Source organism: Panthera onca, chromosome A1 (assembly GCF_046562875.1).
Source record: "Panthera onca isolate mPanOnc1 chromosome A1, mPanOnc1 haplotype 2, whole genome shotgun sequence".
Taxonomy (NCBI): domain Eukaryota; kingdom Metazoa; phylum Chordata; class Mammalia; order Carnivora; family Felidae; genus Panthera; species Panthera onca.
This window is the reverse complement of record NC_138339.1, coordinates 46,765,585-46,783,302: the sequence shown is the minus strand read 5'-3', so window position 1 is coordinate 46,783,302 and position 17,718 is coordinate 46,765,585. Positions and strand designations below refer to the sequence as shown.

The following is a 17,718-nucleotide window of genomic DNA, read 5'->3' as shown; positions in this document are numbered from 1 at the left end:
AGATCAGAACCCACAATCATCTGTCCACTAGGACCATCCACAGTGGAGGCCCAGAGGGGCTCCCCCGCTATTGAGAGGATCCAGAACTACCTCACAGCTCAGAAGAGGCCACCACCTTTCTTCAAGGAAGCCCCCTTTAGGCAGCCCGCTCCTACTCCTTACCTTGCTGCCTTTGCGCTGTTTAGGAACTGCTGCCCTCACCACCTTAGCTGGAGCAGAATGTTCTGTGGGAAAAAGAAGGGAGAGATGGTTATGCACAGCCCACGGAGGTGGCCACCGCTAGCTCATCCTCATGACCGCCTCTACTCCATCAAGCAACCTGCAGGTTTCCAAAGGAGGAAGACATGGTGAAGAGGGGAAGGACACGTGCTCAAACACCAGTAACAAGTATACCAGCCTCTCTCTGAAGAAGTCGTGGAAAATGAGACCATGGAAACAACCAATGGACAACACCCCATGAACACCCATGAAGTGAGGCAGGAGGGCCCTCCCAGCTCTGTACTCTCCTATAGAGAGGGCACTGAGGCCTGGAGAGGGTAAGTCTACAACAGACTGGGGCCATGCCAGAGCTGGCTCTGTAATTAAAGGCTCCCTAATCCCAGCAGGTTCCACGAAGGAAGGATCTGAAAGACCTTCTCTGGCTCTAACTAACACTGTGGAAGTCTGTGTGTGAGCAGACCTGGGCTAGTGATCATGGGGAAGGTAAGGGGAGAACCCTGAGCTGGCAGTCAAGAAATCCAGGGCTCTCTCTTCTAAGCATCCCCATCCCCCACCAGGACCAGCTCTGTCCTCAATGACCTGCAGTCAATAGAAAGGTTAGCCACTTAGGAAAGACTCTGCTGCTCTCCAAGTTCCCAAAGAAAACATGAGACCCATTTGACTCAATGTTCCTTTTAGGAATTTATCAGTACAAATTAGACAAGTGTTTAAGAGTTATATACAAAGCCGTCCATAACAAAAGTGCTGTTTGTAAGTTCAAAAAATTGAAAACAACCTACATTTCCAACAGTAGAAAACTGGCTACAGAAATTAAAGCTTAACAATTTTTAGAGCAGGGGTGCCTAGGTGGCTCCATCGGTTGAGCGTCTGACTTTGGCTCAGGTCATGATCTCACGGTTTGTGGGTTCAAGCCCCACTTTGGACTCTGTGCTGACAGCTCGGAGCCTGGAGCCTGCTTCAGATTCTGTGTCTCCTTCTCTCTCTCTGCCCCTCCCCTGCTTGCACTCTACTCTGTCTCTCTCTCTCTCAAAAATAAACACTAAAAAAAAATTTTTAAGCAATTTTTAGAGCAGTCATTAAAAAGATAATGCTCTACTAGAGATAAAAGATGTGAAACACAGTAAGTGAGAAAAGCTGCAATTCTATTTTTATAAAGCAAAGAAAAAATGTGTATATGCACATATTCACAAGAATTCTGGAAGGCCATATAACTAAGTATCATCAGGAGTAAAGTAGTATGTTAACAGTGATTTAATCCTGTTTGGAATTTTCCAGTCATTTCAACGAGACATGGGCTTTTTAAAAAGAAAACCTTTGTTTGTTTGTTTAAAGGAAGAACTCTAATAGGTCTGGTCCCTTCTACACCTACACTTGCTTTCCCAACACACTTCTGAAGAACAAGGGTTTCTAAACCCTTCCTCCCTCAGAGACCCACGGGAAAGGTACATCCTGGGGCTCTACTCACCCACTTCTCTCCCATCATGTTGCCCCCACAGTCCCTGAACACAGAAATCTGCCTAGCTGGTCTCAAAAGGAGTTTTCTAGTCCTTGAGCACACCCATGTTCTCTTAATGAGTAGAACGAGTCCCTGCCTGACTCCTAACTATGAGCCCATGGCATCTTTGGCTTCCAACCCTTACCAGAACCACTGCCCCCTCAAGACACCCCTCATGCCTTGTGAGAGCTGGAGCTATGGAACCCAGCCCACAACATCCTCTACACCCAGTACTGGATAGTGGAGACCCAGAAATCTCTCAGTGCCAAGAGGATGGAGCCCATAGATCAGGGAGCTACTATGCACCGACTTTCTTGCTGATCCTCGGTGGCTCTGAGAAGCCTAATACCACCCAGTTCCCAGACTAGGCTGGTGCTTCAAACCACATAGGGGTGCCTGGGTGGCTCAGTCAGTTAAGGGTCCGACTTCAGCTCAGGTCATGATCTTGCAGTCCGTGAGTTCGAGTCCCACATCAGGCTCTGTGCAGACAGCACAGGGCCTGGAGCCTGCTTCGGATTCTGTGTCTCCCTCTCTCTCTGCCCCTCCCCCACCTCAAAAATAAATAAAAACTAAAATATTAAAAAAACAAAAACAAAACCAGGACTGGGTAGAGGGAGCCACCCCAGGATCATCTCCCCTGACTATACCTGAGTTACCGGAGTAATCACTTCTCCAAGGACCCCCCTGCTTGCTATCAGGACAAGAGCAGGCCAAAGGACCTGCAACTTCAAGCTCGTTAACAAGACGTGGAAAGGGCAAATCAGGCTCATAGGGCAAGGTGTTCCTGAAGACTTTCCTCGAAAAAGTGAGGCAAAGTTTTTCAGGGCATTGTCTGTTTCTTCTAATAAAAAATAAACCTAAGAAAAACTCTTAAAATTGGAAAGAGTCCTATCCTGCGATCACCCTGCCTGACACTCCATTTGCCGAGATCACAAAGGGACGTGGTAAAGTACTGAAAGTTCAGTCTCTGATTAATGGGAGAGTCATCCTGTCATCCTGGGAAATGTCCCCATTCTCCCACTAGCCCCAAGATGACTGAGGGAATATGGCTAGTCTGAGCATACACAGGAATATTCAAGTAGTCCTGTGTGAAGGTTGCTGAAAAAGGCCCATCCCTAGCTAGTCTCCCTCTGCCCCCGGGACCCACAGTGCCCTGCTCTTGCTCTGCTCACAGCTACATCCTCATGCTGCCCCCGCTCCAAGGAGGAACAAAGTCTCCCAGACAGACAGAAAAGTCCACTAGGGAGAGAGGACTATTTCTGCCTTTACGTAAAATTCCTAGATCTGTTAAGATCCTGTGGGGCTTAAGCAAAGGCAGGAGGGCTCAGTCAGATGCACGGCTCTCAGGCCCTGCGGGAGACAAGAAAAAACGCTCAGCTTTTTGACTTCAATTACACATCCCTTTCTGGGTCCCCTCCCAGCCATCCTCCTTCACCAGGTAACCAACCAAGAGTCTCTCTCCGGCTCCCTAATATACAGGGCCTAGCATCTGAAATGGTTCCCAGGGAAAACCAATCCTTTGCGCAGGTGCCAGTCCCTAAGTCCAGCATCATCCCAGCCCAAACAGGGAACAAGCCCCCTCCTCCCACTTCTGCGTTCTCAAACTTGTGCCAGCTGCCAGTGACCAGAGCCCAGCTCAAAAAACACTAAACTCACCACTCTGCATCTGCCCAAGAAAACGACTGTAGAAGGTGAGAAAAAAGGACCCATGGTTCTAATCCCCCCTGTTTGCAGATAGGGAGCAGAGGCCCTCAAGGGGCTTCCCTAGAGAAGAACCAGGATGACAGCCACAGGTCTACACTCTTTTTGTTTAAGTGCTCCCTCCAGCTTGCCACAAATCCCATGTGGCCACTGGTAGGGTCAAAACTCCTTCCTGGGGGCGGCTGGGTGGCTCAGTGGCTCGGTCTGTTAAGCATGAGACTCTCGATTTCAACGCAGATCATGATCTCACAGGTTCGTGATTTTGAGCCCTATGTCGGGCTCTGTGCTGACAGGGCGGAATCTGCTTGGGATTCTCTCTCCTTCTCTGCCCCTCCCCCACTCGCACTTTGGCTTTCACAAAGAAACAAACAAACAAACGACAACCCACTACTTCCTAGTGCAATCTTAGGGCGCTTCCCTGGTGTTTCCTGGTAAACAGGGTTACTGAAGACAGGGAAAGGTTCTCATGTACAGAAGGAAGTAGAACTGTGGAGAGATGGACCCTACTTGAGGCCCAGCATTCTAAGGGACCCGGATGGCAGACAGAGGCCCTAGGAGTACCTTCCTCCTAATTAAAACAAGTCGGGGGCTAACAGGCATCTGGAAAAGGAGAAAAGCTACTTTCCGTCCCACAGGAACATCCTGAGCCAGGAGCCAATACTGAATGACTCTAGTTCCAGGGGGTGAAGGGGCTTCCCTAAATACACACATGCATTTGTGTATTAAATGAAGCACACCAGAATCTCTATGTGTGGTTGTGGAACACCAGAAGACTATGCACCTGTATCTGCACGGCAAACCCACTCTTTTTCCTTCAGATTACTGAGAGCGGTGGGGACCAAGGCAGCTAAACCACTATGGCTAATGGAGGATACCGGGAAACAAGGTGGGGCAGAATGTGGGCGTTGAGGGTGGGCAGGGCAGAGAGCGGCTCCCCCTGCAAAGCGGAGAGGCTGACTGCACAACACTGACTATCTAACCCTCTGAGATTCTCTCTTCCTCAACTGTCACCCCTTCATTCAAACACTTGTCTAGGAAAGCAGAGAGCCCATCATAAGAACATGGACTTTGTCATCCACTGCACTTGGCTGGAGGCCCTACATACTCTGCCCCTTGACAAGCCCTTTGAGTTTTGTTTTGTTTTGTTTTGTTTTGAGAGGGAGAGAGAAGGAGGAGGGAGGGAGAGTAAGAGAGAGAGAGAAAAAAAAAAAAAAAACACGAGTGGGGGAGGGCCAGAGAGGACGGGAGAGAGAATACCAAGCAGGCTCCGTGCTGTCAGTGCAGAGCCCATTGTGGGGCTCGAACCTATGAACCAGGAGATTCATGACCGAAATCAAGAGTTGATGCTTAACCGACTGAGCCACCCAGGCACCCAGAGAAGCTTTTTGAACTTAAGTTTTCTCATCTGTAAAACTAAAGTCACCATTATCTCATAGGACTGCTGTGACAGTTAAAGGAACAGAGCATAAGAGTGCTCAGCATATGGTAATGCTAAATATTTCAATTCAGATTCACACACCAAGTTTACTATGGCCAAGTAACCCTCATCCTCAGGGTTAAAGAGAAAAAGAGACCATCAAATAATCTCTTAATATGAAAAGAATCAGATCAACTCCTGGGAATCAAGTGGTTCAATTCACTGATTCAGATTACAAACGCCATCCCCTGTCCAGCTCCAGCCTGGCCCTTCTTCCGGACACCGCCCTCCAGAAGCCGTCCTGGCTCCAGGGCAGGTTTCCCAGGGGAAGAGGAAAGAAAGAGAGGATTCACCACAAGTCCTGGGGGGCGGGGGGGGGGGGGGGGGGGGGGCTGTGACATCAGCCCCTGCTGCAGTAGAGGAAGGAAGAGCACAGGGAAAGCCTGGAGTTCCCTTTCAGTTGAAGAAATTTAGTGACTCAACTTTTTACTCAGCATGGAAGAGGGACAGAGCTTGCCCTCCAGAATCTCTCTCAGCCTACCCAGGGGCCAAACCCATCAACACCCACTACAAAGCCAGATAAAAAGAAATATTTTCTATGCTGTCTTGTTCTAGAAACATCCTAATGCTGCTGACCCTTTGAAATAAAAGCTACCCAGAGGGACTAGATCTAGGAAATCTAAGGAGCAAAGACTTGGTCAAGCAATGGGAAGCCAGTGGTTTTTAGGGTGAGAAGGCACATGGGTTGATTCAAACTCTTCAGGTCATGGTAACAAAGAACTAGTACGAGGGAGAAGCTGGAAATGAGACTGGGGGACAAATGTGGGTAAAAGGCGACACGGGCCTAGGCCGGATGGGAGAAAGCCTGTGGGACTGAGAATGGATGGTCAGAGATCTCTGCCTCAGTGCCAGAAGAATGGGGAGGGCCAAATGTTTATTTTGGGGCTGGCACCATCTCCTGGAGATTGGCAGCTGAATAGGCTGAGTTTACCCTAACCAGAAAGAATTTCTACTTTGGGGAACAAGGTTATTTATTAGGCTGTATTTCTTGAGTTGACACTCACCAACTTGCTAATCTGTATGTGGCCATGAGGTCAATCTCCTCAGGGACCCTCTCAGACCTCAAGTAAAGCGTCCCTCCTACATGCTCTCACGGCGCTGGAACCCTCACCCCCTATGTGGCTCCTTGAGGCCAGGAAGCAGACTGTTCTGACAGCAGTAATCCCAGGGTCTAGCTCAGGGCCTGGCAATGCGCTGACATTTGTTGAATGAGTGGTAAGTTCACAAAACCCATCTCCTCTATGATTTCACACCAAGGAAAGAGGCTTTGCTTTCCGAGTACTAATTCCTGAGGCTACAGCTTCATCCTCCACCTTCAGCCACAGCTCTCCGGAGGCAAAGAACGAGTATCGTCCGCACTGCTGGCTTCCAGAGGAACCCCACGTCCAGCCCTGCCTTGACTCTGAGGCACCTGATTACCTGAAATCAGAGCTGGGTCCTAGTCCAGACTCCAGCACTCTTCAGTTGTATAATCTTGGGGGGCAATACTGACCACCCTCTCCACGTCTCATCTTCCTCGACTGAACAAACGGTAGTAACATGAGGTCTGGAGGGGTGAGGAGAGAGAAGGCAAGACCTCAACCACTGAGATTTCTCATCAAAGAGATGCTAGCAACAAGCTGTGGTGATAATATTAACAAGTGCGTACGATATGTACTAGGCACTTACTAGGTGCCATGTGCTGTTTTAACACTGAGCTTGTTTTTCTAACTGGTCTCATTTTATTAAAAAAATATATATTTTTTAATGTATTCATTTTTGAGAGACAGAGAAAGACAGGGCATGGGCAGGGAAGGGGCAGAGAGAGAGGGAGACACAGAATCCAAAGCAGGCTCCAGGCTCTGAGCTGTCAGCACAGAGCCCAATGTGATGCTTGAATTCACGAACTGTGACACCATGACCTGAGCTGAAGTCGGACGCTCAACCGACTAAGCCACCCAGGCGCCCCATAACTGGTCTCATTTTATAAATGAGGAAACTAAAGCACACGGTGGAAAGATTATTTGCCAAAGATATTTGCAAACTGAGACCCCAAATGTGGAAGGGAGCAAAACCATCTAAGGGGAAGGTGAGGCAGAAGGAGCCTGGGTTACATCGCCCAACTGTGCTCATCCCTCCTAAGCCAGCCTGAGGGCAGAGTCATGGAGGAAGAGTTCGGGGACCACAGGCCTTTCAGCCTAACCCCACTCATCCTAACACCCCTTAAGCAGAAACACTCTTCTACCGAGTAAAAAGTACACTGGGTTAACTTCCGCACCTTGTTCACCAGTTCTTGTCGCTGCCATTGCCGCCACTTCTCAGAGGTCTCTCTCTGCCCAGCCCTCCTGCCCCGACTTCCCCCCAGACCCCAGACCTGCAGATGAAACACACGAAGGGACTGGAGGGCATCCCTGCATGCAGGAGAGAGAGAGAGAGAGAGAGAGAGAGAGAGAGAGAGAGAGAGGGAGTGTGTGTGTGTGTGTGTGTGTGTGTGTAGGGGGCTTCAGAACATCAGACCATCTAGAAGCTCTGCTCAAAGGAAGCTGCCAGCCCCAGTGTGAGCCCCTTGGCCTGGGAGGAGGGGCAGGATTGCTGGGTTCCAGTCACATGATGCTGCCTGGCCTGGACCAGGCCCAACCTCAGTAGACTATCTTTAGCCTGTGGTGACCCAGGCAGCCTGATGCCCCCACTCTTCATGATCAGACATGGAATCTGCCCCCACAGCTGGTCCTAGCCCCTAAAGTCCGACCAAAAGCTAACTAATAATATTACAATTGGAAGACACAAACAGCCAGTGAAGCCCCTGGTCTCCAAGTGCCAGCACCCTAACACAGCCTTTCTGAAGAGCACATATGGTTCTAAATAGAGCAGTAATAATAGTAACAACCCCCTTTTACAGGGTACTATTCTAAGTTGTTTTGTTATGTGTGATTCTACTAAATTGCCTCAAAAAGACACTATTAGTTCTGTCACTCAGAAAATGAAATGGAGGGAAGGAACTTGCCTAGGGTCACACAGTATATATTCTGTGTGACGTTATTCACACATCTCAGCATTATTTTCAGATTTCTTCCAAGGAAGCCTTCCCTGTTGAGTGCCCATTATAAAGAACTACCCAACTAGCAACTCTGGATCAAGTCCTAATTCAGTCTGTAACCTGGGGTCTTCAGAGCCACCCCCTGAAACAGCTGCACTTGTATCTCAACCTCACTAATCAATTACTGAGCCTGTATTACATACATCCTTGGAAGGTGCCAAAGTTCTTTACATACGGTAACATTTCTTTTTCACAACCGTTCGAGAGAGGTATGATGCTGTTTCCAGGTTATAGAGGAAACTAAGGCTCGGAGAGGCTAAATGACTTGTCCACAGTTCAGCAGGCTATGAACTTCCAGAGCTGGGACTGAATCCCAGGTACTGCCTAACCCTACCCCTGGGCTTTGTCGGCCTATAACACATCCTTTGTGGACAATGATTGCAAACTCCATAGGGTGGGGATCTCTTCGGGGATCTCTTCCACCGTGCCCATTGGCCTCTGAAACCCAGGGTTGCAGCATGTACATGGCAGGCCCACAGTAAACATTTACCAAATGAAGCAATTTACAGAAGCACAGGTGCTTCTCAAAGAACTCTGAAAGGGAAGAGAGGTTAGTGCCCCTCTGCATTATGACTGAGCAGCACACAGCTGTACAGTCCAGCAGCTGCAACCCCTTTGAGGTCTAGACCTGCGTTCTGTACTCAGAATTGGAATCAGGGTGCTTTAATCCAAACACCACGGGCCAGCCGTGGAAAACAGAGGACCGCGAGGGTATGTGGCAGACGAGCCAGCACAGGAACTTCCCAGAGGTCCCAGACTTAAGCCCCCAGGCCTCGGGCCACACCAGAAATCACAAGTCTGGCCGGCAACCCCGGCGAGCTGGGAAGCACAGCTATAGCTAAGGGGGTAGCATCTGTGCAAAAGCAGCCAAGGCTCTACCCTCAAACACAGACTTAGTGTTTCCAGAGCTTCTGAGTTTTCAAGAAAAGCAAAAAAATAGATTAAAAAGAAATTTCTGGCTTTATAAATACTGCTAATCAATTCACATTAAAAAACAAAACAAAACAAAACAAACAAAAAAAAAACCCTCTTCCATGCATCATATTCTGCTAGTGGGCTCCTGAATGCTCTCTTGAGGGACAGGCCAAGCACTGGGCAGCTGGGCCCTGGATTTCAGGAGCCACCCCTTTCAGGAAGGTTTTGAGGCACAAGTAACCCTCCACTGCCCACCTGACTCCATTGTTCTGATGTGGGAAGCTGCTGACCTCAAAGCTGGTTTTCCCCTGGTAACCCACCACTTCAGGTAATGCAAATTCACTTTTATTGTCTTAATCTAGGGCATTCTCAAGAGGCTTCTGAGTCCCCACCTTCCCCAAATTACTTTGGATTACCACTTTATTGGAGTGGAGAGGCTCTCAGACCCAGCCAAGACTAGAAGGGACTTGAGAACTCTTCTCCTTGTAGAGACAGGAAAGCTGAGCCCAGGAGGGACCAGGCTGTGCCCAAAGTGCCCAGTAAATTGTTGTGGAGTTGGCACCAAATATCCAGTTCCTGCCTCTAAATCCAGAGCTTTTCCAGCCGGTGGGAAAGCCAACTTCCTGCCTCAACAAAATACGCTCTGTTCACCTAGACACTCACTCATGGCATAGAGGCATATCATGCATGGGTGAGGTGCATGCAATGCAGGTTCAGAAACCCAAGCATTCCAGGAACCGCCCTGCTGTTTTTAAGATCAACAATTTCTCACATGAAATTGTAATATATGACAGAAAAGGAGAGGTGCTCTTGTTGAAATGGATCTCGGAGGGGGACCTCACTTCTGCCCCCATCTTTTTTCTTCACACTTCTCCCGGGAAGGCCAAACCTCTCGGCTCCCTCTGGAAGATGTGGGGTAGGCAAGTCCTGATCACTTACCCATGCAGTATGCCAGGTTAGGCTCCCTCACTAGCCCTCAGTTTCCTGCTCTCTGAAATCATTGAGCCCTAACAGCTCCAGCCCTGCAGGCTAGGTATACTTGGCAACAGGAAAATCCCAGAGAAATGGAAAAGACTTGCCAGGTATCCCAGAAACAGATGACAAGTTGGGAGGTCTTAGGTATGGGCTAGTTATACTGATCCAGCTCAAAAAGGCAGGCCCATGGGGCGCCTGGGTGGCTCAGTCGGTTAAGCGTCCGACTTCAGCTCAGGTCACGATCTTGCGGTCAGTGAGTTCGAGCCCCGCGTCGGGCTCTGGGCTGATGGCTCAGAGCCTGGAGCCTGTTTCCGATTCTGTGTCTCCCTCTCTCTCTGCCCCTCCCCCGTTCATGCTCTGTCTCTGTCTCAAAAATAAATAAAACGTTAAAAAAAAAAAATTAAAAAAAAAAAAAAAAAAAAAAAAAAAACAAAAAGGCAGGCCTTGCTTCCCAGAAGCAGTTGATCTGCCCCTCTTGAGGGGTCTAGCCCAGGGGACTGCTTCAGTGTCACATGCTACAGCCCGACTGGAAAAGAGTAGAGCCCTGGGATGCCATAGATGGGGAGACAGGGGCTGCCCCACCTGCAGACACCCCAACCCTCCTCACAGATGTTCTCAAAGCACTGCCAGGTACCCTATTACTCTACTCTACAGTCCCTTCCCCTTCAGCAAATGTAGTGTGGGGGGGTGGGGGCGGTCTGAGTTCTATCCAAAACCCACTCTATCACCAATTTACCAGGCTGCTGGGCTAAGAACAGGACAGAGCAGCAGTTAAGAGCATGGACTCAAGTTCACCCAACGATGTTCTAACCACCAGTCTGCATGAAATAAGTAACCCACAGACCACCAGATTTAACATGGTTAAATCAGACCAACCTTTCATGGAGCTTGTAATTTGATAGGCATTAACTGGGACACACAAGAATGAGCCAAACAAGCAGGTTCATGATGGAGGCAAAAAGACAATTTACATGGGAAATTCTAGCATCAGACTTAATCTCTCATTGTGAGGTTCATGATAGCTGCTAGCTCACAGATTTACAGCTTAAATGACATCATCATGAAACACAGAACTATCATAAATACATGGCTATTTTTTTGGCTCTTTGAGGCAACTCCTGAATCTCTCTAGTGCTTTAAAAAAGAGAGAGATGGATAATGGTTGCCAGATTTTTAAAAAATCTCTAAGTGCGCGTTTCATATCAGCAAGTAATTTTTCCTATGCAATATTTGGGACATCTTATACTAAAAAACTATCCACCGTTTATCCGAAATTCAAATGTAATTGGGTGTCTGGTATTTTTATTTGCTAAACCTGATGACCACAGGAAGGAAGGAAGGAAGGAAGGAAGGAAGGAAGGAAGGAAGGAAGGACCACTGCTCATGTTCCATGACAGTGGGGTAGTGAGCAGGGCCCTGGGCTAGGGAGTCAGGAGACTGGATGCTGGTACTGGTATCCTTGTGGTGGGAGATGGCCATGAGTTCCCACCTGGGTGTCTTCAGTCTCACCATTCAGAGGCCTGTGGTTGGGGTGGAGGGGAGCCTGTCATCTGTGGTCCTTCCAGGCCTAACATGCTTTGATTTTTATCCCTGTATTCACTGATCATCCTAACTACAACTTAATTGAAGCCAGCTGTCCAGGGGCACAATCTACCTCCAAAACCACTGCTACAAAGTACATCAGCCCTAAGATTTTAATATGCAGAACTACCTATCCTCTGAGGAGCTTATCAAAATGTAGATTCCTGGGTCGCACCCTCCAGAGATTTTTGCTCAGAAATGGTAGGGCCAGGAATCTGGTAGGTAATTCTAAGTTAGGTTTTCTCTGGACATACTTGGAAATTTTTTAACTTAACCCAGTGAGTTTCAACTGCTAATTCTGATAGGGGTTACCAGAACCACAACACCACATTTAATATTTTAAAATCAGGGCTACACTTCTTAAACTGGTAGTGGGTACATGGGTTGTTTTAATATTTTATATTAATTAAAATTAGTATTTATCATATCCATATATTTATAATTAAGTTTAATATAATTAATTTGATGATTAAAATTAAAATATTTAATATTTTTAAATTTACATTTATGTTCTTTTTAAAAGGTACACTTAAGTTCTTTTTTTTTTTTTTTTTTAATTTATTTTTGGGACAGAGAGAGACAGAGCATGAACGGGGGAGGGGCAGAGAGAGAGGGAGACACAGAATTGGAAACAGGCTCCAGGCTCCGAGCCATCAGCCCAGAGCCTGACGCGGGGCTTGAACTCACGGACCGCGAGATCGTGACCTGGCTGAAGTCGGACGCTTAACCGACTGCGCCACCCAGGCGCCCCTTAAGTTCTTTTCTAAAGATTTTATTTTCAAGTAATCTCTACACCCAACATGGGGCTCAGACTCACAACCCCGAGATCAAGAGTTGCATGCTCTGATGTAGCAGGGCTGGTCTGATGGACATGGAACCCAAGCCCCCTACCCATTAACCTTCCACTCAGCTGGAGTTTCTGAGCACAAGACTATATGAAAAACCCTCACCTCACAGCTGTGGAAACTGGGACCAGTGAGCTAGCAGGCTGGCAATACCACTTGGCGAAGAGGGGCAGGCTTGGTTTAAATGCATACTCCTGGAAGTCCCTCAAGTTCCAGGAATCAGTCTGGTGAAGAAGGCAGAGCTTGGGCATCTGCAGTTTTAACAAGTTTCCCATGCAATGCTGATGCCAATTAATGTTAGAACGGAGACTGCTGGGAAGGAACCCTGGTCCCCAACCCCCAGTCCAGGGCCTCATGTTTGCAGACACAAATGACCTGGCTCACAAGAGCAGGAGGGAGAATGTTTTAATTACACACACAAACAGCAGCCACAGGAGGGGTACATGAGAAGCACATCCCCTCCATTTACCCCAGTCCAATCTCTAGCATCAGGAATCAAGACTGGTAAGGCCAAGAAGCCATAAGCTGAGCGTCCTGACAGATGGGAGGTCACAAAGGATCAATCTGGGCTGGGTTCGGGGTTCAGTTTCACAACAGGCTCCAGACTATGGCTGTGCAGAAGAAGAACGGAGGCTCTGAAGGGAACAGCTTGCCTGCCTCCTTTAACAGCCAGCCAGCCTCCACGCTCTTAGGTTAAGCCTGCTCTTTGCTCACCCAGCGCCCTGAGGCCTGGGTCTGCTACACAATAATGGCTATCACTAAGCATTCACCTCAAGCTTCCTGTTGCAGGATTTTTGTGCATTTTGACCCTCACAATGGTGGAATTACCATCCCAGTTTCAGCGACTGAGTAGCTAGCCAAAGTCACACGGTGAGAAAGTATCTGACCTAAGGATCTGAAATCTCAGACTACCCTAGGCCTCTTTCAGCACTGCAGGAGATCAGTATTAGGTTCTCAAAGGTCTCCAGCTCAAACCTGTGGGCCCAACAGGCGACTGAAGCCACCAGCACCAGAATCCACTTCTCTGAGACTATTAGCTTACCTGCCAGGTGGGGATGCCATTCCTCAGCACAGGGGGAAAAGGGCAAACACAGTCAGGAATCAAAGCACTGTTTATCGAAAGGCAATGCTCTAGGGTCACAGGCAAACCAAAGGCCTGAGCCCTCGCCAGCACCAAGCCCAAGAGGATTTTGCCTCCTCCAGCAGATCAGAAAGGAAAGGATGGAGAAAACTGTAAATAGCTTATAGTACAAAGGACAGGGAAGAGAGGGGAAAGCGTGGTGGAAAAAGCAGGGACTTTGTATAGGTTCTGCTATGGGGCACAGGAGAGCTGAACAGAGCATAAACCACCCATCCAGGTAAACTACCCTTCCTTACCCTTGTTGACCAGGGCTAATCAGCTTTAAGATACTTCCTCATGCACCATGGTATCTAAGTCTCAAACAGTCTGAGGTAGGAAGATGCAGTTCTCCCCAGAGCAAGCTTCCTGACTTGTCCCAAGAATATCAACTTGTTTTTTGAGATCCCAGCCCTATGTTCCGACCAGCCTATTGTGTCACCTGACCATTGGGAACTTGGGTATGGAGGGGTCTGTGTGCAAGGCACTAGGGAAGCAGTGGTGAACAAGACCGTCTCTATGCTCTCAGGATTCAATTTATACAAGGGCTTTAATGTGAAACTCCACATGTGACTGCTTGATCTTGACTGCCTGGGATGCTGTATCGAGGATCCTCAGGTAGTAAATGGGCTCAAGAAAAGCCTAGGATCAATTAGCCAGTCTCCCAGGAATGTCATTTGGTAATGACTAAGAAAATGCTCTTCTTCTCAACAACTATATATGACACACACTATGTACCGTGGATATAGAAAGTAGGTAAGATTACCAAGGACCCAGCCCATGAAACTAGTAGCTGACATTTAGAGCTGACATGGGTGTGGTGGGCTCAACATGCTTTCCGTCCAAAAGCCACTGGGTCCTCACGTCCGAAAAGATCTGCAACCCTTAGGCGTGGGCTCTTCTAGAGGAATTAAGACAAGCCCCAGGAAGAACAAAAAGCAGAAACACAAGTGAGAATTAAGGAATGGGTGCCTCTGTGGAAAGAACACTGGGCTGGGAGTCAGGAAAACTGCCTACTTCACCCCCAGCAGCAGGGTGGTGCAATGGTTAAGAGCCTAGGCTCCAGGGGCACCTGGCTGGTTCAGTGGGTCCAACTCTTGATTTGGCTTAGGTCATGACCTCACTGTTTGTGGGACTGAGCACTGATCAGGCTCTGTGCTGACAACGCAGAGCCTGCTTGGGATTCTCGCTCTCCACCCCTCCTCTGGTCGTGCCCGCTCACTCTCAAAATAAATAAATAAACTTAAAAAAAAAAAAAAAAAAGAGCCTGGACTCCAACAGCTCTTCTACCTTGGTGATTCTGGGTTTCTGTAAATGGGAATAGTTTCTAACCTAATGGGACTGTGAGGACTGAATGAGTTGATATTTGTTAAGTGCTTGGAAACGTGCCTAGCACATGGTAAGCATTCAATATTTGTTTGTTAGCTATTATCCTGGAAGTTTAGAGGTATCTCTGTGTATCCGAGCAGGCTTCATCACTGGTTTGTCTCACAAAACGGGCCTGTACAACTTTAATTTTTTATTTTTCATAAAGGAATTCTCCCCATGAATTCAATAAAATTCACTGCAGAGGATTTTTTTAAAAGGCCACCGACAAATTTTTCTACCCCACCCCAAGCTCAGTTTCTGAGGTGAGCTTCCTATTAGGTACCTAGTTCTGGAAGTTTGCTCAGTGCCCCTGCCCCCACCCTTCCCAGAACCATGCTTTATGCTCTAGCTTAAAGAGCTCATCAGTAAAGCAGAGTAGAAGGGTGGGCCTGTTTTCAGGAAATTTAGAGCATTTCTGGGCAACACCTCCTCCATTTGGGCATGCCTTCCTGGCCTTCTGAGGGCTCAGGGTGTGTCATCCGCTGGCCCATGTGGGGGAGGGAAGCCAACTGGAGGCTGGTCAGCTGGAGCCCCAGGAGCCCCAGCATGTGCTTGTCAGCCCTAGAGGCTGGTGCTGCCAGACCTCATCCTTTCCTCATCCACACTCTTGCAGCACTGACAGTGCAAAGGGCTCCTGTTTCTCCTTCCCTGAAAAGAACAAGGCAGAATGAAAAAAGACCCAGCACGGGCATCATGATTCCCTTAGTGCCAAGTGGGAGACTCTGGCCAAGACACAGCCTCAGTTTTCTATAAAAGGAGAAGCCAGATGGCTTCCAGAGCCCCTTTGGATTCTGGCCTTCCTCAAGTCTACAATCTCCAAAGAGCTGCTACCTCAGAGGGGCAATGGCAGTGATGATGCAAATCAGGGGGTGGGATAGAGAAGGCCTGGAATGGCAGAGAACATTCCAGAGAACTCCCAAGCCTAGCTGCAGCCAATGGGGAACTTCAGCAGCCTCTCCACTCCCAGCCAGCAGTCCAGCATTCCCAGGCTGCCACTGCCCGCACACTCCTTTCCCCATGCCTGGCCAGAGGGCCTCCGGCTCCATGGACAAACTGCTGTGCTCATAGCTCCTGGAAAGATTGACAAGAGTCCCACATCTTTAAGAGGGGGCCAACAACCACCCACCTCAAGGGCACTTGTGAAATATGAATAAAGAAGTGTTTACACGTAAAGTCTTCTAAAGTCTTAAGGGCTATCCCAAATGCAGTACCAGTCCTTTCAATCCAAGGAATTGATGAAGAAGACTAGACCCTAGGATAAATAAATGGATGGTGGCTCAGAAACCTCAGCTTTGGTAGCTGCCATCTTGGACAGTATCCTACCTCAGGCAATAGAGCTCCCAAAGGAGTACAAACGAAGCCATCTCCTTGTTCCCTGGAGCAGGCCCCTCCCAGCCTGTGGAGATTTGGCTCAGTGCTCCTGGGTGTCACAATAAAAGGGGAGAAGCCCAGCCTCCCTGGATCCTCAAAACCTTAATCATCAGGGCGGGGGGGGGGGGGGGGCACCTGGGTGGCTCAGTTGGTTGAGTGTTTGACTCTTGATTTCGGTTCAGGTCATGATCTCAGGGGTTCATGAGTTCAAGCCCCGCATTAGACTCTGTGCGGACAGTGAGGAGGCTGCTTGGGATTCTGCCTCTCCAGCGCACATGCTCTCAAAATAAATAAATAAATAAACTAAAACAAAACGAAAAACCTTCAGCATCAGCAATCCAGTCCCCTTTACCTGAGGGCTAATCCAAGGTCTGTTGCTCATCCCCAGCCCTTCTACAAAGGGAAAGGGGGTGGCCAGTGGCATGTAAGTGATACACTTAGAAGGGAGCCCCATTTCACAGTCTGAAAAACTAAAGGACAATTTTGTGTGTGTGTGTGTGTGTGTGTGTGTGTGTGTGTGTGGTGGGGGTGGGGTGGGGAATGAAACCAGGCTCCTAAACATCTCAGACCTGCCAAGGAATGAGGTTCCTGCCACCCAAGTGGTCTGGTGTGAAGCAGGTACATCCTTGCAATAGCATCACAGGGGCAGGGTGATTTGACAAACTAATCAATTATTTACAGATGTCTAAGTCCCGACCTCATCCAGGTCAAACCATATCCCTCTCTGCACCTACTGTGGCCTAGCTCCTCTTTTCTCCACTGCTGACCAGCCTCCACTGGGGATGTACTGTGGGCTTGGGAGCACCCCAGAACAAACCCAAGTGAAAGTCTCTGCCCACCCCACACAGGTTTTCTTTTCTTTTCGTAATCTGGCTGGTTGCAAACCCAAGCAGTAAGCTGTTGGAGGGCAGAGGAGTGTGGTGGAAAGAGCACTGACCTGGGCATCAGTGTGCTTGTGTCTGAAACACTGCATCCCTGCATGACCGCCTCAGTCAGTAGCTTCCCCGATGTGGGCCTGCTTTCGTCAGCAAAGTGCGTGGTGTGTGCAGACATATGCACGTGGTACGTGTGATTTCTGGACTGGGCTCAGTGCTCTCAGATCAACTCCAGGTGCCTGCAGGGGGCAGCGAAGGAGTGGAGGCTTCAGAGGCGGAAGAGCTGGGGTGTGTGTGCCTGCCAGCTCCTCAACCTCCATCATCCGGAAAATGTTCTTTTATTATCAAGGGCTGCTTTGAGGATTATAAGCAGTTAAGTGCCCTTGAAAGCCTATGTTTCTAAGTGGGGTGGGAGGGAGAATCCAGCTCATGAGATAGTATGATCCCATTTTTTAAAAAGGCTTGTACATATATATATATATATATATATATATATATATATATATATATATATATCATACGTACATGTATCACTCCATCAAAATATAGAAACGTGCTTTCCAATACAACAGTCGCTAGCCACATGTGCATACTAGCACTTGTTATGTGACTAGTCCAAATTGAAAAGTGCTTTGCGTGTAAAAGACCCACCAGATTTCAAAGACTTAGTACAAAGAATATGAAATAGTTCACTAATAATTTT

At 48.3% G+C, this 17,718-nt stretch overlaps 1 protein-coding gene across 3 annotated transcripts in view; it reads right to left on the bottom strand.

The window, feature by feature from the left end:
* LARP1 (La ribonucleoprotein 1, translational regulator) overlaps positions 1-17,718 on the bottom strand; it is a 54,037-nt gene that overhangs the window by 20,348 nt on the left and 15,971 nt on the right. For all 3 annotated transcript variants that reach the window (XM_078446176.1, XM_060634796.2, XM_060634795.2), the window contains exon 2: positions 163-224. In XM_078446176.1, the coding sequence (XP_078302302.1) occupies positions 163-224 (62 nt within the window). The remainder of the gene's footprint in view (positions 1-162; positions 225-17,718) is intronic.